At 47.5% G+C, this 27,222-nt stretch overlaps 1 protein-coding gene across 4 annotated transcripts in view; it reads left to right on the forward strand.

Annotated features, from left to right (window-relative positions):
• Window positions 1-12,819, forward strand: part of LOC140387887 (peroxisomal succinyl-coenzyme A thioesterase-like) — a 118,760-nt gene extending 105,941 nt beyond the window's left edge. For all 4 annotated transcript variants that reach the window (XM_072471174.1, XM_072471177.1, XM_072471176.1 and 1 more), the window contains 3 exons: window positions 7,402-7,482; window positions 7,808-7,949; window positions 12,162-12,819. In XM_072471174.1, the coding sequence (XP_072327275.1) occupies window positions 7,402-7,482; window positions 7,808-7,949; window positions 12,162-12,295 (357 nt within the window). In that variant the 3' untranslated portion in view covers window positions 12,296-12,819. The remainder of the gene's footprint in view (window positions 1-7,401; window positions 7,483-7,807; window positions 7,950-12,161) is intronic.
• Window positions 12,820-27,222: the final 14,403 nt, after the last annotated feature.

The raw sequence follows: 27,222 nt of genomic DNA on the forward strand, positions 1-27,222 counted from the left end.
CAATGCATTGTCATTGTTTCAGTCTATATGTTTGTTCAAAATATAGGCTCTTATCTATTTATGGCATCATTCGTTTTGTGAATTAATATTCTGGATAGTTGAAACTGTTAGAACCAAGCTAATTGGTTTTTAGAGCTTTTTAAAAATTCATTCATGGGATGTGACTGGGCCAGCATTTACTGCCCATCTCTGAAAGCATTTCAGAGTCAACCGCATAGCAGTGGATTTGGAGATATGCAGAGGCCCCCGCGGAGGGACTACTTAGGGAGCGGCGAAGCCTCCAGACGGAGTTTGACCTGTTGACCACAGGGAAAGCAGAGGCACAGTGGAGGAAAGCACAGGGGGCGACGCACGAGTATGGGGAGAAGGCGAGCCGGATGCTGGCACACCAGCTCCGTAAGAGGGTGGCAGCGAGGGAGATAGGTGGAGTTAAGGATAGCAGGGGGAATACGGTGCGGAATGCGGTGAGAGTAAATGAGGTATTTAAGGACTTCTATGAGGAGCTGTACAGATCTGAGCCCCCAGCGGGGGAAGAGGGGATGCAACGATTTTTGGATCAACTGAGGTTCCCAAGGGTGGAGGAGCAGGAGGTGGCTGGTTTAGGGGTGCCAATTGGGTTGGAGGAGCTGGTTAAAGGATTGGGGAACATGCAGGAGGGGAAGGCCCCGTGGCCAGATGGGTTCCCGGTCGAGTTTTATAGGAAATATGTGGACCTGCTAGGCCCGTTGTTAGTGAGGACTTTCAATGAGGCAAGGGAGAGGGGGACCCTGCCCCCGACAATGTCCGGGGCGCTGATCTCGCTGATTCTGAAGCGGGAGAAGGACCCACTGCAATGTGGGTCATATAGACCAATCTCGCTCCTCAATGTGGATGCTAAGTTGCCGGCAAAAGTGCTGGCTACGAGAATTGAGGACTGTGTGCCTGGGGTGATTCATGAGGACCAGACGGGATTTGTAAAGGGCAGGCAGCTAAACACTAATGTGCGGAGGGTCCTGAACGTGATTATGATGCCATCGGTGGAGGGAGAGGCGGAGATAGTGGCAGCTATGGACGCGGAGAAAGCCTTCGAACGGGTGGAGTGGGAGTATCTTTGGGAAGTGTTGCGGAGGTTTGGGTTCGGGGAGGGGTTTATCAGTTGGGTCAGGCTCCTATATAGAGCCCCGGTGGCGAGTGTGGCTACGAATCGGCGGAGGTCGGAGCACTTTCGGCTGTACCGAGGGACGAGGCAGGGGTGCCCCCTGTCCCCCTTGTTGTTTGCATTGGCAATTGAGCCCTTGGCCATGGCAGTAAGGGAGTCCAGGAAATGGAGGGGGTTGGTCCGAGGGGGAGAGGAACATCGGGTGTCGCTTGATGCGGACAACCTATTGCTGTATGTGGCAGATCCAGTGGAGGGGATGGTGGAGGTCATGCGGATCCTAAGGGAGTTTGGGGACTTCTCGGGCTATAAGCTCAACGTAGGGAAAAGTGAGCTCTTTGTGGTGCATCCAAGGGACCAGGGAAGGGGGATAGACGACCTACCATCGAAGAGGGCGGAAAGGAACTTTGGGTACTTGGGGATCCAGGTGGCTGGGAGCTGGGGGGCCCTGCACAAGCTCAATTTGACGCGGTTGGTGCAGCCGATGGAGGAGGATTTCAAAAGGTGGGATGTGTTGCCACTCTCGCTCGCGGGCCGGATACAGTCGGTTAAAATGATGGTCCTCCCGAGGTTTCTCTTTGTGTTCCAGTGCCTTCCCATTGTGATTACCAAGGCCTTTTTTAAACGGGTAGGTAGGAGCATCATGGGTTTTGTGTGGGCAAATAAGACCCCGAGAGTAAGGAGGGTGTTTCTGGAGCGTAGCAGGGACAAGAGGGCTGGCGCTGCCGAATTTGTGCGGCTACTATTGGGCAGCCAACGTGGCGATGATCCGTAAGTGGGTAATAGAGGGAGAGGGGGCGGCGTGGAAGAGGTTGGAGATGGCGTCCTGCAGGGGCACGAGCCTGAGGGCGCTGGTGACGGCACCGCTGCCGCTCTCGCCGACAAGGTACACCACGAGTCCGGTGGTGGCGGCAACGTTGAAGATCTGGGGGCAGTGGAGACGGCATAGGGGCGAGATGGGAGCCTCGGTTTGGTCGCCGATTCGGGAGAACCATCGGTTCGTCCCAGGAAGGATGGATGGGTGGTTTCGGAGCTGGCATCGGGCAGGGATCAGAAGAATGGGGGACCTGTTTATAGATGGGACGTTTGCGAGCCTAGGGGCGCTGGAGGAGAAGTTTGGGTTACCCCCGGGAAATGCGTTCAGGTATATGCAAGTGAGGGCCTTTGTGAGGCGGCAGGTGAGGGAATTCCCGTTGCTCCCGGCACAGAGGATTCAGGACAGGGTGATTTTGGGTGTATGGGTCGGAGAAGGCAAGGTTTCGGCGATCTATCAAGAGATGAAAGAAGAGGAGGAGGTTTCGGTAGAGGAGCTAAAGGGCAAGTGGGAGGAGGTGCTTGGGGAGGAGATTGATGAGGGTCTGTGGGCTGATGCCCTGAGTAGGGTTAACTCCTCTTCCTCTTGCGCCAGACTCAGCCTAATACAATTTAAGGTTACTCACAGAGCGCATATGACGGGGGCGAGGTTGAGTAGGTTCTTTGGGATGGAGGACAGGTGTGGGAGGTGGTCGGGAAGCCCGGTGAATCATGTCCACATGTTCTGGTCGTGCCCGGCACTGGATGGGTTCTGGAGGGGTTTCACGAGGACTATGTCCAAGGGGTGAAAGTCCAGGTCAAGCCGAGTTGGGGGTTGGCATTATTTGGGGTGGCGGACGAGCCGGGAGTGCAGGAGGCGAAAGAGGCCGGTATTCTGGCCTTTGTGTCCCTGGTAGCCCAGCGGAGGATCTTGCTATTATGGAAAGACGCGAAGCCCCCCAGTGTGGAAGCCTGGATAAATGACATGGCAGGGTTCATTAAGCTGGAGAGGATAAAGTTTGCCTTGAGAGGGTCTGTGCAGGGGTTCTTCAGGCGGTGGCAACCGTTCCTAGACTATCTCGCAGAGCACTAGGAGGAGGTCAGCAGCAGCAGCAACCAAGGGGGGGCGTGGGGGGGTGTCTCTTTCGGGGGGGTATTTGGGCGGGTGGGGGGGGGGGTTCCCCAAGGGTACTTTTGAATGTCATATGGGGGGGTTAATTTATGCGGGAGAAACCCAATGTATAAGTAGTTTATTATTTTTGATTGTGGTGTTTGTGTTCTTCTTTTTGTTTTGTAGGGTTTGTTAAAAAAATTTGTTGCAAAAATTTGAATAAACATTTTTTTTTTTAATTAAAAAAAATCAAGGCAGCAAGTGGTTCATGGAATACTGACTATGTCATACCCTGGACCTTCAAATAAGCACAAATTTTAAAAATAATTTCAGGTCAGCCACTTACCTTCTCACTACTCAGTTGTTTGAATCGATTGTTTCCAGAAACTTGCTGTGAGGAGTTACAAGAATTATGGGGTTCCTTTATTTTAAACAATTAATATAGCTCGTTAGTAATGTCATGAAAAGATAAAGTACTGGAAGTACATTTTGTTGTAATTGAGGTTTGGATGTGAATGTTGTTAGCAAGGCCAGCATTTATTGCTCATCCCTAATTACATTTTAACCTCTGCGGTTCATGTGGTGGACGTACACCTGTAATGCTGTTAGGGAGTTCTAGGATTTTGACCTGTGAAGGAATGGCAATAAAAGTTCCAAGGGAAACCTGCAGGTTGTAGTGTTCCCATACACCTGCTGCCCTTGTTCATCTAGGTGGTAGAGGATTTAGAAGGTGTAGAATCATAGAATTTACAGTGCAGAAGGAGGCCATTCGGCCCATCGAGTCTGCACTGGTCCTTGGAAAGAGCCTACCTAAGCCCACCCCTCCACCCTAACCCTGTGACCCAGTAACCCCACCTAACCTTTTTGGACACTAAGGGCAATTTAACATGGCCAATCCACCTAACCTGCACATATTTGGACTGTGGGAGGAAACTGGAGCACCCGGAGGAAACCCACGCAGACATGAGGAGAACGTGCAGACAGTGACCCAGGCCGGGAATTGAACTTGAGACCCTGGAGCTGTGAAGCAACTGTGCTAACGTGCCGCCCTTCAGACAGTGAATACCACAGTAACTTCACTACGTAAAATAAATTCTCATCTTCTCTCTGGTCCTTTTGATTATTTTACATCTGTGAAGGAAGGAGCAAGTTACTGCAGTACATCTTGTATGTATTTTTTCATGGATGTGGGCATTGTTGGCAAAGCCAACATTTGTTGCCAATCCCTAATTGCCTTTAAACTGAGTGGCTTGCTACGAAATTCCGGAGGACAGTTAAGAGTCAAGCACATTGCTGTGTTTCTGGAGTCACATGTAGCCAAACGGAATAAGGATGGCAGATTTCCTTCAGAAAGGACATAATGAAACAGATGGCTTTTTACTACAATCGATGATGGTTCTATGGTCACCATTACTGAGACTAGCTTTATATTTCATATTGGTTAATTAAATTCAAATTCCATCAGCTGACATGTTGGGATTTGAAGCTGTGACCCCAGAGCGTTAGCCTGGGCCTCTGGATTGCTAGTCCAGTAACATTATAGCACCATCTCCCAATATGGTACACACTTTTGTGCCAGTAATAGAGGAGAGAAATTGGGAGGGATTTTCCAACCCCTGACCTCTTGTAGCCACAATATTAATATGCCTGACCTAGTAAAATCACTGGTCAGTAGTGATTTCTAAGATGTTGATGTTTGGGGTCAGAGGCTAGAAGTTCAAACTGATGAACTGTTTCTATCCAAAACCATATTTGACTCTGAAATAAAATTACAGTGTTGACTCCATTCTGTCTCAGCTTATCTGCTGGTGAAATCTTCATCCGTGCCTTATTACCTCTAGGACAGGGGCTGGTTTAGCATAATGGGCTAAACAATTGGCTTGTAAAGCAGAACAAGGCCAGCAGCGCGGCCTCCCCGAATAGGCGCCGGAATGTGGCGACGAGGGGCTTTTCACAGTAACTTCATTGAAGCCTACTTGTGACAATAAGCGATTATTATTATTATTTGACTATTCCATTGTACTCCTGTCTGGCCTCCCATCTTCCATCCTGTGTTAACTGGAGGTCGTCCAAAACTCTGCTCCTATCCTAATTCACGCAATGTCCTGTTTGCGCCATCTACAATGGCTTCCGGTTTAGTTTTGAATTTAACTTTTAAATTCTCATCCTGGTTTTAAAATTCTTGCCATCCTGGTTTTAAAATTCCAAGGCCTTGCCACTCCCTATTTTTAATTTCCTCCTGCCCACATCGCTAAGTCTGAACTCTTCCCAACTTTAATTACTCCACAATTGATGGCTATGTCTTCAGCTTCCTGGGCCCTAAGTTTGGAATTCTCTCCTTAAATCTCTTTAACCATCTACATTTCCATCCTTATTTAACATCCTTTCTTTGATCAAGATTTTCTTTGTCTGTGTTCTGTACTATCTCCTGATGTGACTCTTGTGAAATTCTGCTTTATAACACTCCTTGGGATTTTTTATTATGTTAATGTGCTGTATAAATGCAAGTAGTAGCAGTATTTTCACTATATGGGGCACAGTAGCACAGTGGTTAGCACAGTTGCTTCACAGCTCCAGGGTCCCAGGTTCGATTCCCGGCTTGGGTCACTGCCTGTGCGGAGTTTGCACTTTCTCCCTGTGTCTGCGTGGATTTCCTCCGGGTGCTCCGGTTTCCTCCCACAGTCCAAAGATGTGCAGGTTAGTTGGATTGACCATGCTAAATTGCCTTTAGTGTCAAAAAAAAAAAGGTTAGGTAGGGGTTACTGGGTTATGGGGATAGGGTAGATGTTTGGCTTAGGTAGAGTGCTCTTTCCAAGGGCTGATGCAGACTCGATGGCCCCAATGGCCTCCTTCTGCACTGTAAATTCTATGATCTATGATTTCTCTGCAGGCAATATACGGTGGTTTTGGAGTTTATTGTTAAATCACGCTTGTTTGAACATGTATGACAGAATGTATGGTGTAGATTTTCATCAATATGAGACATGGGGTGCAATTTAACTAGAAAAAGTCTATTTCCAGTTTTGGGCGCGTTTAGCGGGGTGTTTCTCTGTGGCTGTAGTGCTAAGAAACAGCTTGCTATTTAACAGCACTTTGCTGGGTTTGTTTTGTCCTCGAGGAGTTTCTCTCTGTCGAGGCCGCACTTAGAGTCATTTTCTGTTAGTTTTAGTCTGGCTGCCACGATCTCCCCCTACCCCTTCATTTTCGAGCCCCCTCCTCTCCCACAACCTCGGGGTAGGCCCCCGGGAACACCCTCGCCCTCCGTCAGCTAGTAAAGCCCCCCAGTCCTGATCCCTGGCACAGCCAAACTGGCAGTGCCCCTGCCAGCCTGACGGTGCTACCCTGGCAGCGCCAGGTTGGCACTGCCAGGGGGTCCGAGTGCTGGAGGGAGTGCCAGTGTGCCACCCTGCCCTTTCCCGGACCACCTGAGGGGCTCTAATGGCCTGGGTGACCCCCCCTCAGGTGCTTTTGCGACTGGTCTACGTTTGTGGAAACCAGTACTAAACGGCGCCCTGGCGAGGTCTCCCAGGCACGGCCGTTATGTCCCGGATGCTGGGAGAATCCCGCAAACACATATTTAAATGAGTCGAATGGCTCACTTTAAATATGCTGATCTGGATCACCCCCAGTGAGGGCAAAACCCAGATCGCGACGTCGCACTAGCCTCCGTTAAATCTGGCAAGTTATTTTGAGCGTCGTAAATCCTCTCGTGAGATTCAACGGCCTCGTCCTGACACCAAGTCGGGCACGACAAGGCCGTTATAGCGCACCCTTGGTCTGCTTATGGAAAATGTCAGGATGGAAAGATAGGAAAACTGCTTGTGGTTTGTGGAAATGCAACTGTTGCACACGATTCGTATTAAAGCTATTTTTAAAATACAGCATGTTAATTGTATAATTGCACATTCATTATTAGACAATTACTTGTACACAAATAAAGAGACAAATTGGCCGTGGGTAGTTTGTAGAGTTCGGAGTTATACATTTATAATGACTCATTTTGTGACTGTATCTAAAACTTGAGTAAAGATTGTTTTCTGGTCACTTCATTCACCAGCTGGTTGCCAGGAGTTTAACAAAGAATGTTTCTCTTCAAGACCCCACATCTGAATTGCCTGATTGGTTTTAAACCTGTAAATCAGCTACCAGTCTATAAAAACCTGAAATCTAAAGATGGGAACAGAGCACAATTTTCACTTATGGCTCCCAATTGCATATGGCATTTTATTTCTTCGAATATTAATGTTTTTCTGTTGAAACTACACATTTGTTGCACAAACTTGTGATTAAAAATTCATGCTCCATAAAAAATGACTCCTGTTGTTAGTTCCCCTTTTCATAAACTAATATGTTTATTTGGCAGGTTGATAAAGTTCAATGTCCCATGATGCTTATCTCTGGGCAGGATGATCAGAATTGGCCTGCACCTGAATCAGCCATTGAGGTACTTGCTTACTATGTTTAATTTCAAGATCGATCAATTTGTGACTGTGATTGAGGGATTGAGCAGAAATATTTATTTTCTTTTTCAATTAAGGGCAATTTAATGTGGCCAATCCACCTACCCTGCACATCTTTGGGTTTGTGGGGGTGAGACCCATGCAGGCAGGAGGAGAATGTGCAAAATCCACATAGACAGTGACCCAGGGCCTGGATCAAACCTGGATCCTCGGTGCTGTGAGGCAGCAGTGCTAACCACTGCACCACCATGCTGCCCAAGCAGAGTAGAAATATTTAAACATGTATATTTGCTTACTTTTCTTTTTCAGATCCAGAAGATAATGAAAGCTGCAGGAAAGGGACACTTGCTTACATCACTCTCATACCCTCAAACGGGACATCTGATTGAGCCTCCATATAGCCCACATGTCAGGGAATCCAACTTTAAGGTGCATTCAGTAAACAAAACAGGTAAACTTGTACCAAAAATAGAATGAACCTTCTGAGTCATGATTAACTATTTTATATTCTTACTTGGAATTCAAACATTTTTAGGTAGTCTTGTCCTCACTACTTTGATCCAAAGATGTTGTTTGGCACATTAAAAATGGTAACATAATAGTATGATTATGAAGCATGAGGCCATTTGGCCCTCTGGTCCATGCGAGTTCTGAATAGAGCAGTCCAGTCAGACTTGTTTCCCGCTCTACCCCTATAATCATGCAACTTTATTTCCCCCAAGAGTCCATGTAATTTCCTTTTGAAAGAAACAGTGGGTGGGATTCTTTGTCCCGCATCTGGTCCGGCGCTCCCCCGGGATTCTCCGCCTTGCCAGCCGGCCAATGGGGTTTCCCATTGTGGGCAGCCCCACGCCGTCGGGAAATCCCCGGGCTGCCGGCGCAACGGAGAATCCCGACCACGCAGAATCCAGCCCATTGAGTTTTCTCTTCTGAAATTAGTTCTGAAATCCAGTTTTGCATACTTACCAATTTATTTCATAATGATTTTTTTTACCTTCAGATTGACATGGTTAGACATTATGCAAAAACCAATTAGGAAAAATACACAATGTTCTACCACAAATGTTCTAGATTCTGTTTGATATCTGTTTGAATCTATCATCAAGGAAGAAATAGCGAGGCATCTGGATGGAAATTGTCCCATTGGACAGACGCAGCATGGGTTCATAAAGGGCAGGTCATGCCTAACTAATTTAGTGGAATTTTTTGAGGACATTAACAGTGCGGTAGATAACGGGGAGCCAATGGATGTGGTATATCTGGATTTCCAGAAAGCCTTTGACAAGGTGCCACACAAGAGGTTGTTGCATAAGATAAAGATGCATGGCATTAAGGGGAAAGTAGTAGCATGGATAGAGGATTGGTTAATTAATAGAAAGCAAAGAGTGGGGATTAATGGGTGTTTCTCTGGTTGGCAATCAGTAGCTAGTGGTGTCCCTCAGGGATCAGTGTTGGGCCCACAACTGTTCACAATTTACATAGATGATTTGGAGTTGGGGACCAAGGGCAATGTGTCCAAGTTTGCAGACGACACTAAGATAAGCAAAAAGTGCAGAGGTTACTGGAAGTCTGCAGAGGGATTTGGATAGGCTAAGTGAATGGGCTAGGGTCTGGCAGATGGAATACAATGTTGACAAATGTGAGGTTATCCATTTTGGTAGGAATAACAGCAAAAGGGATTATTATTTAAATGATAAAATATTAAAACATGCTGCTGTGCAGAGAGACCTGGGTGTGCTAGTGCATGAGTCGCAGAAAGTTGGTTTTCAGGTGCAACAGGTGATTAAGAAGGCAAATGGAATTTTGTCCTTCATTGCTAGATGGATGGAGTTTAAGACTAGGGAGGTTATGCTGCAATTGAATAAGGTGTAAGTGAGGCCACACCTGGAGTATTGTGTTCAGTTTTGGTCTCCTTACTTGAGAAAGGACGTACTGGCACTGGAGGGTGTGCAGAGGAGATTCACTAGGTAAATCCCAGAGCTGAAGGGGTTGGATTATGAGGAGACGTTGAGTAGACTGGGACTGTACTCGTTGGAATTTAGAAGGATGAGGGGGGATCTTATAGAAACATATAAGATTATGAAGGGAATAGATGTGGGCAGGTTGTTTCCACTGGCGGGTGAAAGCAGAACTAGGGGGCATAGCCTCAAAATTAGGGGAAGTAGATTTAGGACTGAGTTTAGGAGGAACTTCTTCACCCAAAGGGTTGTGAATCTATGGAATTCCTTGCCCAGTGAAGCAGTAGAGGCTCCTTCATTAAATGTTTTTAAGATAAAGATAGATAGTTTTTTGAAGAATAAAGGGATTAAGGGTTATGGTGTTCGGGCTGGAAAGTGGAGCTGAGTCCACAAAAGATCAGCCATGATCTCATTGAATGGTGGAGCAGGCTCGAGGGGCCAGATGGCCTACTCCTGCTCCTAGTTCTTATGTTCTTATGATAGAGGGCATATATAAATGAGCAATTGATTATGTGAAACTTCTCATCATGTTATTTTGACTAACTCAAGTGATTGTTATTTGGGCTTTCATTCCCGTACCAGCCTTCCCGAACAGGTGCCGGAATATGGCAACTAGGGGCTTTTCACAGTAACTTCATTGAAGCCTACTTGTGACAATAAGCAATTTTCATTTCATTTCATTCTGTTTTCTTGTTCTCACAGAAATTATTTCTGTTTTTCTTGACTCATGCGGCATGATGCATTTTCCCTGGCATTCCCATTTTCAAGAAAGTGGGAACTAAGATCTAGAATAGCTTCTGTTAGTAATTTCATAGAATCCTACAGCGCAGAAGGAAGCCATTTGGCTCTCCTGCTGCTCTACCTTTGCCCATAACAACTTGCAAAGGTCCCCCAGAAACCCCATGTCCGCCTCCAACGCCACCACCCGATCACTGTGATCGGACATCACCTTTTCCATTTCCCGGACATACGACACCTGTGCCACTTCTCAACTCTCTTCATCGGTCCTTCTCTCATAAACAGCATCAACTGCTCCATCTGGGGTTTTCCAACTTGTGACAACCCTTCCTCCTCCGCCATCTTCCCAATTGCACTGCACCACAGGTCTCCTCCAGTTCCTCGGCCAGGTCTTTAACCTTTTTCTGCCGGGTCTGGTAACCGATAGACGGAGGAAACTTCTCCTCCACACCTCCTCCACACCTTCAGCCACACTTTCCTGTCGAAATTAACCCTCTTTCGGGTAAAAAGAGCTCAAACCAAAGCCGTTGAGCTGGATCCGCCCGGTGTGTGACTACTCACTCCATGGCCGCCATTGGAAGTTGCTACCCCGAGAGATTGATGGGCCTTCTTATGCAGACATATTCCATTACATTTTACCTATAAAATGTATTAGTACTTTTTTTAAACATAAAATTTTATTGAATTTTAACTTTTGCACCCAACCTCTCCCTGTCAGCATTAATGGGCGCTCATGAATACAGTATCCTACTGCTATGTTCCGAAAAATTTGTATAACCTTTGTGAGAAGTTGCTGAGGGGAGATGAGAGAGGGAGTTAAGACAGGAACAGAGAATTCTGGAAAAAGCAAGTCTAGCTGCATCTGTACGGAGTTAATGTTTTGAGTCCATTTGTCTATTCATCAGAACTAACAAGAAGGAAAATGTGTTGGATGTTAAACTTGTTCTGCATCTTATTGAAATCTCTCCCAGCTACAATTTATTATCCAACATAATTCCTCAGAACTAAAGTGAAGGAAAGAGTCCAAACTGATTCTGTTTTCCCTCTCTACAGATGCTGCCAGACCTGCTGGTTTTTCCAGCACTCTCTATTCTTGTGTTAGGTCCCAGCATCTGCAGCTTTTGCTTATTTTAGGTAAAATGGGAGCTGTGTCTGTGTTTGGCTCGTGTCTGATTGCTCATCAGGCTTACAAACAACTATTTTCATAGACTGGGAGTGGATCTTTGTGGGCACTCCCAATTGAGGGGTTTTACAGGGAATATAAAGCAGTTTACTTCAGGCCTCCACATTATGTTCAGACGCTTGAATTCAGAATTCTGTCTCTTCCTCTGAATTTGGTTGCTTTGAAAATATATTTCTCTTCCCCTCCCCATATCATTTTACAATCAGATAGGCCGCCCTCACTTGCTTCAAAAGCAAATTGGAAATTTTAGAAATGTGGACTGTTGGCTTAAATCACTGAAGGCTGAGGGAGGGGGGGTGGTTACGAGGGGAAGGGGGAAGGATCCATTTGGGTCTACCTCCAGTTATTCTAAGAATCATTAATTGCTAATCAATGCCTCAAAAACAGATTTAACAATATTTTCAAAAACAGGATTTAACAATATTTTGACAGTAGTCAGTTAATGGATCTCAAATTGCTTCAATAAAGCTGTGCTGTTGCAATTGTGGTTTTGAATATTTTTCAAAATAGTGCAGTTCTTTGTGATGCGTGACTGCAAAATTTCTCAAAATCTTTGGTTTCTATCTTGTGAAGATGAGAGTTTCACAAGTGTTGGCTTCAACAATCCAAATTTCAGTTCTTCCTCCACTGAGATCTATTTTGCAAAAGAAATCACTTAAGTTGTGACTGTGAGAATATGTTCAGTTACTGAACTCCCAGCAATATTACAGATTTGACCATTATGTTAACTTCAAATTTCAACCTACTAATTAATGATTCCTTATTTTACACTTTCTTTCGGCAGTGAATGTGTTGTGGGGCGGAGAGACCAAACCTCATGCAGATGCTCAGGAGGACTCCTGGAAAAGGGTTCTAGCATTTCTTGGAAAGCACCTTGTGCCTCAACACTCAGCTACTATTGTCCAGGCTAAACTGTGAGAGTGGCAATGTCCTGTTTCTGTTTCACAACTGCTTCAATACTGAGAGAAATTTTGCCTTGTTCTGATCAAAAGAAACAATCCTGTTACTTTCTGACTGTAGGATGTCTTTGCTCTAAACCCCCCACCCCCCAAACTTTGACACTTGTGAATGATCAACAAAAATCTTGTTTTGCAGCTTTGGATTAGAATTATCGATTGATGCACTACAGAGTTATTACAGCACAGAAGGCCATTCGGCCCATCGTATTTGTGACGGCTCTCCAAGGAGCAATTTACTTGGTGCCACCCTCCTGCCTTCTCCACAAAGCCCTGCAGATTCTCCCTTGCCAGATAATATTTTGCACTAATGTACATTTTTGAACCTATGAGGGCCACCATCTGGTTCAGTTGTTGAACTCTTACTTCTTGGAGAATTACTGAATAAATTGCGCATTGAAATTGTATCCCGAAGGATTTAACAATATTTTGACAGTAGTCAGTTAATGGTTCTCAAATTGCTTCAATAAAGCTGTGCTGTTGCAATTGTGGTTTTGAATATTTTTCAAAGTAACTGCCAAATATTCGATGACTAATGCAGTTTCCTCCGAAAGATATTTTTCATTTTAGAAATTTGTTCTGTGTTAAGTAATCAGTTATTTTGAATGTAATGTGTTTCTACAGGGAAGGGTATGTTGCACTGAATTATGCAATACTGAAATCCAGAAAGAGACTCTGTGCTCTATTTTAATTATAACTTGTAAGGAAGGTGTTAATCATGAGTGTTAACATTGTCATCTAATTGAAATTTTGGATCTAACAGTGCAATAAAAGAATTAATACAACATGGGGACAAATATATTGTACAAAACAATCTGTGCTTTTGTTTGGTGTTGAGGAATTATTGTGCAAACCTTATTTGGGAATGTGGGGTTCCTCAGCTCTATTTGAGACAACTCCCCCCCCCCCCCCCCCCCCCAAAGTTATGCTGTCCTGGAGCTCGGAAGTTATAGCATATCATTAAAAGGAACAATGAATGTTCACCAGGTCATAAATAATGCAAACAAAGCACTGAGGTTCACTTGTTCACGTTAGTAGAGAGGTTAATAACCAGGGGCGCAGATTTAAAGTAATAGGTAGAAGCAGATCCAAAAGGATAATAATCTCTGGATTACTACCTGAGTCACATGCAAACAACAGAGTGTTGAATGTGTGGTTGAAAGATTGGTGTGGGAGAAGATGGAATTTGTTTCATGGGACACCAGCACCATACTGAGAAAACCTGTTGGACTTTAACCTGGTGTTGTAAAACTTCTTACTGTGCTCACCCCAGTCCAACGCCGGCATCTCCACATCATGGCTACCATCGACACCGCAAACTGCCGGCTCAAAGTGGAGAGGATCTCCAGGAACATCGCGCATATAGACACTGACATCAAGTTTCTACAAAGATGCAAGAAAGCAGACAAGATCCCGAAAGGGCTACAGATCACAAACCCACTGGGGTTACCCCATCTCTGGATCTGTAAAGATTTAATCACCTGCTAATGCTCGCATTCCAAGCATTGTCTGGCATCTTTGAATCTGTCTATATATATGTTTCTGGGACATACCTCTTCATTCACCTGAGGAAGGAGCAGCGCTCCGAAAGCTAGTGACATCGAAACAAACCTGTTGGACTTTAACCTGGTGTTGTAAAACTTCTTACTGTGCTCACCCCAGTCCAACGCCGGCATCTCCACATCATACTGAGAAAAGAAAGAGCTGTACCATTGGGACAGCTTGAACCGTGCTGGGACTGGGCAGGTGATGGGGTTTGGTGTTCACGTGAGAGTAGATTTAGAAAGTTATGGGAAAGGACAATGTAACAGTGCAAGGTAGTAATCTGGGGCATGGTAACCAGAATATAATTGGAAGGGACAACACAAAAACATTAAGAGTTTGAGAACAAGTAGCTCCAAGTGTGAAATAACAAGGGAAGTAAGTCACCAGTGAGAATAGTTTAATACCCTTTAATAATAGCTATACTGTAGAACAGAATATAAACTAAGAAATAAAGGGGACTGATAACGGTATTGAATAATTGTGGGTGTTTTTAATCTTCACATAGATTGAATAAATCAAATTGACAAAATTAGCCTTGAGAATGAGTTCATATAATGTATTTAGGATAGTTTCTTAGAACAACACATTCTGGAACCAACCAGGGAGCAGGCTGTATTCGACTTTTAAAAATTAATTTACGGGATGTGGGTTTTGTTGGCAAACAAGCATTTATTGTCCATCCCTAGTTTCCCTTCAGAAGGTGGTAGTGAGCTACCTTCTTGACCCACTCCTTGCAGTCCTTGAGGCGTGGGTACATCCACCCTACTGTTAGGAAGGGTGTTCCAGGATTTTTACCCAGCGACAATGAAGGAACAGCAATATATTTCCAAGTCAGGATGGTGAGTGGCTTGTAGGGGAACTTCCAGGTGATGGTGCTCCCAGGTATCTGCTGCTTTTGTCTTTCTAGTGGTCGTGAGGTTGGAAGGTGCTGCCTAAGTCAGTCATTTTCAAACCCAGGGTCATGACCTGCAGGTGGGTAATGGGCGGCTGTCGTGAAGGTCGCAGGGCCATGCGTCGTGGCGTTCTCTATCACGGCCATGCGTTGCGGCATTCCAGATCGCGGGAAGTAGTACCCAATGCTTTTGAAAATGCCAGCCGTGGCCGGCTTTCAGAAGGCTGGCTGTTCCACTCCGTGCCTCCTCAGCGGTGCGCAGGCCCGGAGCCCAGCAGTGCTCAGGCCCGGAGCCCAGCAGGGCAGAACGCCTCCTGATGTCAGCGTGCTGACCCAGGAGCAGATTGTTTTAAAATCACTGGAGTCATCCTGCCTGGAGAGGTGGCAGAGAGCATGTCGTGCTGACGTCATGTGTTCTGGGCACGAGAGAGATTTCTCCATTTTGCAGCTGCCAGCAGTGCTGGTGTGAACCCCAGGGCCTCTGGTGAACAACCCGTGAAGAAGAAACTGAAAACAGACACAAAGCAGCAAAAAGATGATTACTTGAGGTGTAGATTATTGTGGTATTATCAGCTATTGCAGTACCCGAGAGGCTGTAGACCATTGGTTAAACCTAGGAGTTTACCATTGGCTGTTTGGTATGTAGCTCCGCCCTGACAGGCGGGGTATAAGAACCGGTGCTGTCCCAGCAGCCCTCATTCTGTACCGAAGCTGCTGGGGAACAGTTCTAGTCTATTAAAGCCTTCAGTTATGTTACTACCTCGTCTTTAATAGTAATTGATCGTGCATCAATTTAATAGACTACACAAGCTGAAAGGATGGATCTCCGAATCAAGCCGGCGTGTCGACAACTCGGCCCCCACGCGGAGAACTCGGCGGCGATCTTTAAGAACTGGCTGGCGTACTTTAAAGGCTACCTTGTGACGGCCGGAGGCACACCCTCATGAGAACAGAAACAGTTTCTCCTGCATTCAAGGGTAAGCCCTGGGATCTACACCCTCATCGAGGAGGCGGAGGACTTTGATGCTGCGATCGATCTGTTAAAAGGACATTATATCCGCCCTGTAAATCAGGTCTACGCACGTCACCTGCTTGCAACTAGACGGCAAAGCCCCGGGGAATCGTTGGAGGAGTTCTACCGTGCGCTACTGGTGCTGGGCAGAAACTGTGGCTGCCCGCATGTTTCGGGGAGCGAGCACACGGAACTCCTAATCCTGGATGCCTTCGTAGCAGGTATGAGCTCCTCAGAGATCCGCCAAAGACTCTTAGAAAAAGATACCCTGGGACTTAGAGAGGCACGGGCCCTGGCAGGGTCCATGGACATTGCCTCCAGAAACGCGCAATCCTATGCGCCTGACCGCGCGGCGGCCCCCTGGGCTGCGTGGCATCCCGCAGCGGCAGCCCCACAGACCTTCCCCGCAGGCCTGCGCTGTAAGACGGCCCGCTAACTCCGTCGGGCCTTGCTGTTTCTTCTGCGGGCAGGCGAAGCACCCCAGCCAGCGCTGCCCGGCCCGCACCTCCACCTGCAAAGGGTGCGGCAAGAAGGGCCATTTTGTGGGGGTCTGCCAGGCACGATCCGTGGCCGCGGTCTCCAGCGACTCCGGACCGCCGCGGCAACCTTCTCTTCGGGCCCCAGGCGGCCAGCACTCACCGCCACCCCCTATCCTAGGGCCACGGGCGCGGCTATCTTGCAAAGCCTTCAAATTCGACGGCCCTATACCCCCCTTACTGTCTGCGGCCTCGTGACCCTTAAGGTCGACCCACCTTCCCTGTTTACGAACCTCACCCCGGATTGCAAACTCGTCACCACCAGGAGCAGACGGCACAGTGCCCAGGACCGGACCTTTATCAGGTCAGAGGTCCAAAGGCTTCTGAGGGAAGGGGTCATTGAAGCTAGCAACAGTCCCTGGAGAGCTCAAGTAGTGGTGGTAAAGACCGAGGAGAAACATAGGATGGTCATTGACTACAGTCAGACCATCAACAGGTTTACGCAGCTGGATGCGTACCCTCTCCCCCGCATATCCGACCTGGTAAACAGGATCGTGCAATATAAGGTCTTCTCCACGGTGGATCTAAAGTCCGCCTACCATCAGCTACCCCTCCGTACTAGTGACCGCAAATACACTGCCTTCAAAGCAGATGGGCGGCTCTATCATTTTTTAAGGGTTCCCTTTGGTGTCACTAACGGAGTCAGTCTTCCAACGCGAGATGGACCGAATGGTTGACCGGTAAGGCTTATGCGCAATGTTCCCGTATCTTGATAACGTCACCATCTGCGGCCATGACCAGCAGGAACACGACACCAACCTCCGAAAATTTCTCCAGACCGCGAAAATCCTTAACTTAACGTATAATAAGGATAAATGCGTATTTAGCACCAACCGTCTAGCCATTCTAGGCTACGTAGTGCGAAATGGAGTTATAGGCCCTGACCCTGAATGCATGCACCCCCTTATGGAGTTCCCCCTCCCTCACTGCCCCAAGGCCCTGAAGCGCTGCCTCAGGTTTTTCAGTTATTACGCCCAGTGGGTCCCTAACTACGCAGACAAAGCCAAACCCCTAATCCAGTCCACAACCTTCAACAGGGGCATTGCCTCAAGTAGGACGACCAGTTACAACCCCCGGGGAAATGGGCAGGTAGAGAGGGAGAACTGGAAGACCGTTCTACTGGCCCTACAATCCAGGAATCTCCCAGTCTCCTGCTGGCAATAAGTCCTCTCAGAGGCCCTTCACGCCACCCGGCCACTGCTCTGTACAACTAGCAACCAGACATCTCATGAACGTCTCCTTGTCTTCCCCAGGAAGTCCTCCTCTGGGACCTCGCTCCCAACCTGGCTAGCAACACCCGGACCTATCCTGCTCCGGAAACACGTGCGGGCGCACAAGTCGGACCCGTTGATCGGGAGGGTCCATGTGCTGCACGCTAACCCCCAGTACGCCTACGTGGCGTTCCCTGACGGCCGGCAAGATACAGTCTCCCTTCGGGACCTGGGTCACGCCAGAACCCCACGCGCACCCGAACCATTACCCCCCCCCCACCCCCCCTCCACAGCACCTCGCAAGAGGGTCAGTCCTCCCGCCGCTCCTGCCTAGGCCCTCCCACCCACCAATGCCCCCTACAGGCGCCCCCTTCTCGTGTTAACCGTTTGCCCCACCAGCGCCGTCTAGGGGTGACGAAGCTGCCATGGAGGCCGAAGCCACGCTCCCGGAGCCGCAGACGCCTGGACCCCCACCAGAATCACCACCGAAGCTCAGACGATCCAGGAGGACGACCAGGCCACCCGATCGACTGATTGCTTCACTGTAACTGTAAATGAACACAATGTATATATCTTCCACGCTTGTAAATATTCTCAACAGCCCTGTAAGGAGGTAGCACGGTACCTCCATATCTGATCATACCATGTTAAATGCAATTGTAACCACTGGCCACCACCCCCGCCGGACTTTTTTTTTTAACAGGGGGTGAATGTGGTATCAGGTATTGCAGTACCCGAGAGGCTGTAGACCATTGGTTAAACCTAGGAGTTTACCATTGGCTGTTTGGTATGTAGCTCCGCCCTGATAGGCGGGGTATAAGAACCGGTGCCGTCCCAGCAGCCCTCATTCTGTACCGAAGCTGCAGGGGAACGGTTCTAGTCTATTAAAACCTTCAGTTATGTTACTACCTCGTCTTTAATAGTAATTGATCGTGCATCAATTATTAATTGTGCCTCCCTTTTTGTCTCTTGATTGTCTACTAGTGTTGGGATCATTTTTGTGTCTTCTTACGTGAAAGCAGATACAAAATACAAAATCAAAGGTAGGGATTCAGCACCCACATTCGATACGAGCGCAAATGGTGACGTGGGTACCATGTCTGGCGAGAACTGAAAAATGAGAATCTCACCAGCCAGATCCTCTGATTCCCCACCGCCAATGATATGGAGAGGATCCTGCCCAAGAAGGTCAGGATCCTCATTTCAATAAATTAACATGCATTAGCGGGCTTCTCTGCCATATCATCCCCCCACATTAGGAAACCCCACCTCACCGATGTCACATCACATTAGTGAGGTTAACACCTGTTTTTTAAAAACGGGAAACGGGTGAAGGGAACATGCCGGAGGCATACAGATAGGGGAGAGGGACATGTCTGGGTGCTGCCCCCTGGCAATTGGCAATGCAGTTGGAAGGGGGGGTTGCGTGGCCCCCTCCACGAAGTGAAAGTGATTCCCATTGTCGGGGATAGAGGTGGGTGGGGGAGTCGCCCATGTTGGGGGGGATTCTGTGTTCTCAGAAACCCGATCTCGGGATTCCCGACCCCAGCCACCAGTGTGACGATGTGAGCCATCCTTCCATTTAGTTTTGCATCAAGTTCTGGATTATCTAATGAGTGGGGGAAAGTGAATTGCAGCGACCAGAGAATTCCGGATGGTTTTCTCATCCGAGCTAGCACTTGGTGCAAAATTATAAAATTCCGCCCAAAGCCTCTACCTTTTATTAATTCCCCAGGCTCATCCTCCAAGTTTACATCAGTATGCTTTTCTTCGAAGACTTTATCATCCGTATCACTCGCAATAAATATAAAAACAGTGTACAGTTGTAGTATTAGCGACTTTTGGAGAACCTTCTAAAGATTTACTTTTCTTTAAGAATGGACTGAGTTTAAAGACATTTCAAGAAATACTTTCAAGATTGGATGACTTCTCTTGTGGATTTGACCCATACTAGCCAAATGTCGGTCAAACCGTGTTTACCGTTCAAGAGCACAAAAATCCATCTTTAATTTACTGATTGCTCACTCTGGTCTCGTCCAGGAGATAATGAAGTTTTTCAAAGCTTTATTAGAAGAATATAAATTTTGCCTTGGTCAGAACCAAAATTAAGAACCACAGCTGAGAGAAAGGCTGTTTGATGTATTGATGCCTTATTTGGAAGATTGGCATTTTGTCCAGATCACATGGTGCAGTGGTTCTCTGCTAAATATATAACAGAAAAGATTCTAACAACTTTGAGAGAGAGAGAGGGACAGAACTTCGTCACACAGCGAGAGGGGACTAACAACCACAGCCATTGAGTTGCTGTAACCAACCAGGCCAACAAAAATGGTCAGACTGCAATTCCTTGAAAGAGACCAGAAGAAACTCCTCTCATCTTATATGTTCCATCTTCAAGCTTACCTGAGAGAAAGAACATGCAGATTGACTAATGGAGCCAGCTGTGGAGGCAACGCTACAACTTCAAATCTTTCACTTCAGGGGCAGCACGGTGGCGCAGTGGGTTAGCACTGTTGCCTCATGGCGCCGAGGTCCCAGGGTCGATCCTGGCTCTGGGTCACTGTCCGTGTGGAGTTTGCACATTCTCCCCGTGTTTGCGTGGGTTTCACCGCAACAACCCAAAAGATGTGCAGACTGGGTGGATTGGCCATGCTAAATTGCCCCTTAATTGGAAAAAATGAATTGGGTACTCTAAATTTTTTTTAAAAATCTTTCACTTCCGATAACACAACATCTCGACTTCGAAATATCAGGCCTGCATCAAACGATACAAACCGAATATGATTCGCGTTTATATGTATCATTTCATTTTCATATGTAACTAATCTTTGTGTGTATTTGTTAGTAATTCTTATCTTTTCTTAAGTAACTTCCAGAGCACAAGTATGAAATAAACTTACCTCTTCCTTTTAGTAAGAAACGGCTTTGCTTCAGGATTATTTAAAATTGAATTAATCACTCCCAAGAGTAAAATATCGACTCTCATATTCAAACACGTTGGGCGCTATTCTCCCTCCCATGCCTGGTGGGAGAATCGCCGGGGCGCCGCGCGATTCGCACCGGGCCGCTCGGAGAACCGGCAAGCGCCGATTCTCCGGCCTGGATGGGCCGAGCGGCTGCTACGACACAACAGGTTGCCGATGGCGCCGTCCAGCCCTGGTCGCTGCCGGCGGGAACGCTGTTGGGGCATCTTCACCAGGGTGGCCTCCGATGGGGTCTGGCCCGCGATCGGGGCCCCCGATCGGCGGCCGGCCTCTCTCTCTCTCCCCTCCCCGGTCCGACCTCCTTCCGCGCATGGCCCCAGAACACCGCCTCCATGTTGGTGAGGGGCTGCCGTGCGTAAGACATTCCCTGCGCATGCGCAGGATGGCACAGCCACCTGCGTGAACCACTCCAGCGCCGTTCTGGCCCCCTGTGGGGGCCAGAATAGGTTGTGCCCGGGCCCTGTTCGCACCGTCGTGAAACGCGACGGCGTTCACGACGGCGCGAACACTTGGCCTCCATATCGGAGAATTGCCCCCATTGTTCACAGGCAACGTCGGGGAAACATCTTAAAGTTGTTCGGTAGACTAATGTTATGATCCCTCTGGAGACTTATTTTTAGAAATTCCCAGTGACCGATGGAAATAATTATCAGAAGGAGGCTATTTGGCTCATCGAGTCCGCAGTGGCCCTTGAAAAGAGCACCCCATTTAAGCCCACACTTCCACGTTATCCCCATAACCCAGTAACCCCACCTAACCTTTTTTTTGGACACTAAGGGCAATTTAGCATGGCCAATCCACCTAACCAGCACATCTTAGGACTGTGGGAGGAAACCGGAACACCCGGAAGAAACCCACGCAGGCACGGGGAGAATGTGCAGACTCCTCACAGACAGTGACCCAAGCCGGCAATCGAACCTGGGACCCTGGAGCTGTAAAGCAACTGTGCTAACCACTGTGCTACCCCAATTGCAGAACAAGATTTCATATTTTAAGTCTTACTGCAATAAACAAACTAAAATCAACATAGATCAAAACACTGCTTAAAACGCTACCAATATACCAAACTAAAGAAACATTACTTCCACAGTAACTAATTGACTAAATGGAACTTCCTCGTTCAACTCCTTTTGTTGTTCATTGCAGGATAGCAATGGATGATTAAGTTTCAAGACACTCCCAGCTTCCAGCAATTTCCCTTCTGCCTGCCACATCTGGATGAATCGTCCGATGTCCTTCGAAATTCTTTCCATTCTGTCTGAGTATTCCTGACTGGCCTTTAACCAGAAAGGCCCAGCTTGGTGACTCCGTGCCCCTTAAATCCCCGAAATCCCCGTCTTTTCTGTTCGCTTTGAACGAAGAACCAGCTCATACCAGCATCATGCCTTGGTTGCTAATACATAAAACATTATTTTTCTGTTTTTCATAGCAGTAGCTGCTTGAGTTTCTCTCTCTATGTCTCTGTGTCCAAAAAGCAGCTGTCCCTTTTTCTGTGGAAAAGGTGCTGAACCTTTTATGATCTGTATGTTTTTTATTCATTCATGGCACATGGGCATCACTGGCTGGGCCAGTATTTCTTCCCAATCCTTAATTGCCCTTGAGGGGGGCAGTTAAGAGTCAATCACATTGCTATGGGTCTGGAGTCACATGTTGACCAGACCAGGTAAGGACGGCTGATTTCCTTCTCTAGAGGGACATTAATGAACCAGATGGGTTTTTAGACTGGTTTCACGCTCAATATTAGACTTTTTAATTCCAGATGTTTCTTGAATTCAAATTTCACCATCTGCAGTGGCAGGATTCGAACCCAGGTCCCAAGAGCATTACCTTGGGTTTCTGGTTTACTAGTCCAGTGACAATACCTGTACTCCACCCCTTGAATGAAGGGACTGAGTGTACTACAGCCAGATTTTCATTGTTACAAAGATAGGTTGGAAAGCAAGTTGTCCGTCACAAAAAGGTTAGCATGCAGTTATAGCAAACAACTAGAAGGGTTATGCAGGCCTTTATTTGAAGAGGGGTGGAGCATAAAATTAGGGAAGTCTTGCTGCAGGTGTCTTGAACATTTTAAGATCCACCTTTTGGTACAGTTTTTGGTCTCCTTTCTTAAGGAGAGACATACTTGTATTAGAGGCAGTTCAGAGAAGATTCACTAAGCTGATTCCTGGGATAAAGGCTTTGTTCAATAAGGAAAGGTTGAGCAGATTTAGACTGTGCTCATTGGAGATTAGAAGAATGAGAGGTGATCTTATTGAATACGATTCTGAGGAGGCTTGACAGGGTTGATGCTCGGGACATTTCCCATCCTGGAGGAACCTCGAGCTAGCTTGTACAGTTTAAAAATAGGGGTCTCTTATTTAACAGAGAGACAAGGAGGAATTTGTTTTTGGATGGTTATTAGTGTTCGGAATTGTGGCAGCACGGTGTCTCAATGTTTAGCACTGCTGCTTCACAGCGCCAAGGACCCGGGTTCGATCCCGGCCCCAGGTCACTGTCGTTGTGGAGTTTGCACATTCTCCCCGTGACTGCATGGGTCTCACCCCCACAACACTAAAGATCCCACCAAGACGAAGGGATTGATTAAGAAGGGGAAAGTACAGTACGAAAGGAAGCTTGCTGGAAACATGAAGACTGACACTAAGAGTTTCTATAGATGTGTGAAGAGAAAAGATTGGTAAAGAGAAATGTAGGCCACCTTCAGACAGAAACGGAAATGCATAATAAGGGACAAAGACATGGCTGAGCAATTGAATACATACTTTGGTTCTGTCTTCACAAAAGAGGACACAAATTAGATACCAGAAATGTTGGAGAATGAAAGGCAGCACGGCAGCATTGTGGTTAGCACAATTGCTTCACAGCTCCAGGGTCCTAGGTTCGATTCTGGCTTGGGTCACTGTCTGTGCGGAGTCTGCACATCCTCCCCGTGTGTGCGTGGGTTTCCTCCGGGTGCTCCGGTTTCCTCCCATAGTCCAAAGATGTGCAGGTTAGGTGGATTGCCATGATAAATTGCCCTTAGTGTCCAAAATTGCCCTTAGTGTTGGGTGGGGTTACTGGGTTATGGGGATAGGGTGTAGGTGTTGATCTTGGGTAGGGTGCTCTTTCCAAGAGCCGGTGCAGACTCGATGGGCCGAATGGCCTCCTTCTGCACTGTAAATTCTATGAAAGGCTTAGTGAGAGGGAAGAACTGAGGGAGATAGACATTAGTAGAGAAATGGTGCTGGGAAAATTGATGAGATTGAAGGCAGATAAATCCCCAGGGCCTGAGAATCTGCATCCCAGAGTGCTTAAGGAGATGGCTCTGAAAATAGTGGATGCATTGGTGGTCACCTTCCGGGATTCTATAGACTCTGGAACTGTCCCTGCAGATTGGAGGGTAGCTTACATCACTCCGATATTCAAAAAGGGAGGTAGAGAGAAAGCAGGGAATTATAGATCAGTAAGCCTACCGTCGGTAGTGGGGAAAATGCTTGAATCCATTATCAAGGACTTTATAGCGGTACATTTAGAAAGCAGTGGCAGGAGCAGTCAGAGTCAGCATGGATTTATGAAGGGAAAATCATGCTTGACAAATCTGTTGGAATTCTTTGAAGATGTAATCAGTACAGTTGAGGGAGAGCCAGTCGATGTGGTATATTTGGACTTTAAGAAGGCGTTTGACAAAGTCCTGCATAAGAGATTATTGTGCAAAATTAAAGCGCATGGGATTGGGGGAAATGCATTGAGGTGGATAGAAAACTGGTTGGCAGAGAGGAAACAAAGAGGAGGGATTAATGGGTCCTTTTCAAATTGGCACGCAGTAACTATCGGTGTGCCACAGGGATCGATGCTGGGACCCCAGCTATTCACAATATATATTAATGATTTGGATGAGGGAACAAAATGTAACATCTCAAAGTTTACAGATGTTACCAAGTTAGGTGGGAGGGTGAATTGTGACGAGGATACAGGGATCCTACAGCATGATCTGGACAGGTTGGGTGAGTGGGCAAATCAATGGCAGATGCAGTATAATTTGGAGAAGTGCGAAGTTATTTACTTTGTAAGCAGAAACAGGAAGGCAGATTACTACCTGAAAGGTTGTAAATTGGGAGAGGGGAGTGTGCAGCGGGACCTGGGTGTCCTTGTGCACCATTTACTGAAGGTAAGCATGCAGGTGCAGCAGGCGGTAAAGAAGGCGAATGGTATGTAGGCCTTCATTGCGAGAGGTTTCGAGTATAGAAGCAGGGATATGTTGCTACAATTGTACAGGGCCTTGGTTCGGCCACACCTAGAGTATTGTGTGCAGTTTTAATCTCCTCTGAGGAAGGATGTTCTTGCTCTCGAGGGAGTGCAGCGAATGTTTACCAGACTGATTCCAAGGATGGCGGGATTGTCGTATCAGGAGAGATTGACTAGGTTGGGATTGCTCTCGCTGGAGTTCAGAAGAATGATGGAGGATCTCACAGAGACTTATAAAATTCTAACAGGACTAGACAGGGTAGATGCAGGGAAGATGTTCCCGATTGTGGGTGTTTCCAGAACCAGGGGCCACAGTCTGAGGATTTAGGGTAAAACATTTCGGACAGAGATAAGGAGACATTTCTTCACACAAAGAGTGGTGAGCCTGTGGAATTCATTACCACAGGAAGTAGTTGATGCTAAAACTTTGAACATATTCAAGAGGCGGCTGGATATAGCACTTGGGGAGAATGGGATCAAAGGCTATGGGGAGAAAGCATGATTATGCTATTGAATTGGATGATCAGCCATGATCGCGATGAATGGCGGAGCAGGCTCGAAGGGCCAAAAGGCCTCCTCCTGCTCCTATCTTCTATGTTTATATGTATCTCTGTATGTGGTGATGGTTAGGTTGGGTTGGGATTATAGTCAGGTATGTGGTGCGGTCAGGTTAGGTTGGGGTTATAGTCAGGTATGTGGTGCAGTCAGGTTAGGTTGGGGTTATAGTCAGGTATGTGGTGTCAGGTCGGGTTGGGGTTAAAGTCAGGTATATGGCGCAGTCAGGTCGGGTTGGGTTATAGTCAGGTATGTGGTGTCAGGTCGGGTTGTGGTTACAGTCATGTATATGGCGCAGTCAGGTCGGGTTGGGGTTATAGTCAGGTATATGGTGTCAGGTCGGGTTGGGGTTAAAGTCAGGTATATGGCGCAGTCAGGTCGGGTTGGGGTTATAGTCAGGTATATGGTGCAGTCAGGCCGGGTTGGGGTTACAGTCAGGTATGTAGTGCAGTCAGGTCGGGTTGGGGTTACAGTCAGGTATGTGGTGCAGTCAGGTCGGATCGGGGTTACAGTCAGGTATGTGGTGCAGTCAGGTCGGGTTGGGGTTACAGTCAGGTATGTGGTGCAGTCAGGTCGGGTTGGGGTTACAGTCAGGTATGTGGTGCAGTCAGGTCGGATCGGGGTTACAGTCAGGTATGTGGTGCAGTCAGGTCGGGTTGGGGTTACAGTCAGGTATGTGGTGTCAGGTCGGGTTGTGGTTACAGTCAGGTATGTGGTGCAGTCAGGTCGGGTTGGGGTTACAGTCAGGCATGTGGTGCAGTCAGGTCGGGTTGGGGTTACAGTCAGGTATGTGGTGCAGTCAGGTCGGGTTGGGGTTACAGTCAGGTATGTGGTGCAGTCAGGACGGGTTGGGGTTACATGTCAGGCATGTGGTGTCAGGTTGGGTTGGGGTTACAGTCAGGTATGTGATGCAGTCAGGTCAGGTTGGGGTTATCGTCAGGTATATGGTGCAGTCAGGTCGGGTTGGGGTTACAGTCAGGCATGTGGTGCAGTCAAGTCGGGTTGGGGTTATAGTCAGGTATGTGGTGTCAGGTTGGGTTGGGGTTACAGTCAGGCATGTGGTGTCAGGTCGGGTTGTGGTTACAGTCAGGTATGTGGTGCAGTCAGGTCGGGTTGGGGTTACAGTCAGGTATGTGGTGTCAGGTTGGGTTGGGGTTACAGTCAGGTATGTGGTGTCAGGTTGGGTTGGGGTTACAATCAGGTATGTGGTGCAGTCAGGTGGGGTTGGGGTTACAGTCAGGTATGTGGTGCAGTCAGGTCGGGTTGGGGTTACAGTCAGGTATGTGGTGTCAGGTCGGGTTGGGGTTGGGGTTACAGTCAGGTATGTGGTGGTAGTCAGGTCGGGTTGGGGTTATAGTCAGGTATGTGGTGTCAGGTGGGGTTGGGGTTACAGTCAGGTATGTGGTGTCAGGTCGGGCTGTGGTTACAGTCAAGTATGTGGTGGTGGTCAGGTCGGGTTGGGGTTACAGTCAGGTATGTGGTGCTGTCAGGTCGGGTTGGAGTTATAGTCAGGTATGTGGTGTCAGGTTGGGTTGGGGTTACAGTCAGGTATGTGGTGCAGTCAGGTCGGGTTGGGGTTACAGTCAGGTATGTGGTGCAGTCAGGTCGGGATGAGGTTACAGTCAGGTATATGGTGCAGTCAGGCCGGGTTGTGGTTATAGTCAGGCATGTGGTGCAGTCAGGTCGGGTTGGGGTTATAGTCAGGTATGTGGTGGTGGTCAGGTCGGGTTGTGGTTACAGTCAGGTATGTGGTGTCAGGTCGGGTTACGGTTATAGTCAGGTATGTGGTGCAGTCAGGTCAGGTTGTGGTTATAGTCAGGCAGGTGGTGCAGTCCGGTCGGCTAGGGGTTACTGTCAGGTATGTGGTGCAGTCAGTTCGGGTTGGGGTTATAGTCAGGTATGTGGTGTCAGGTCGGGTTGGGGTTATAGTCAG

Source organism: Scyliorhinus torazame, chromosome 13 (assembly GCF_047496885.1).
Source record: "Scyliorhinus torazame isolate Kashiwa2021f chromosome 13, sScyTor2.1, whole genome shotgun sequence".
In the NCBI taxonomy this organism is placed as follows: Eukaryota; Metazoa; Chordata; class Chondrichthyes; order Carcharhiniformes; family Scyliorhinidae; genus Scyliorhinus; species Scyliorhinus torazame.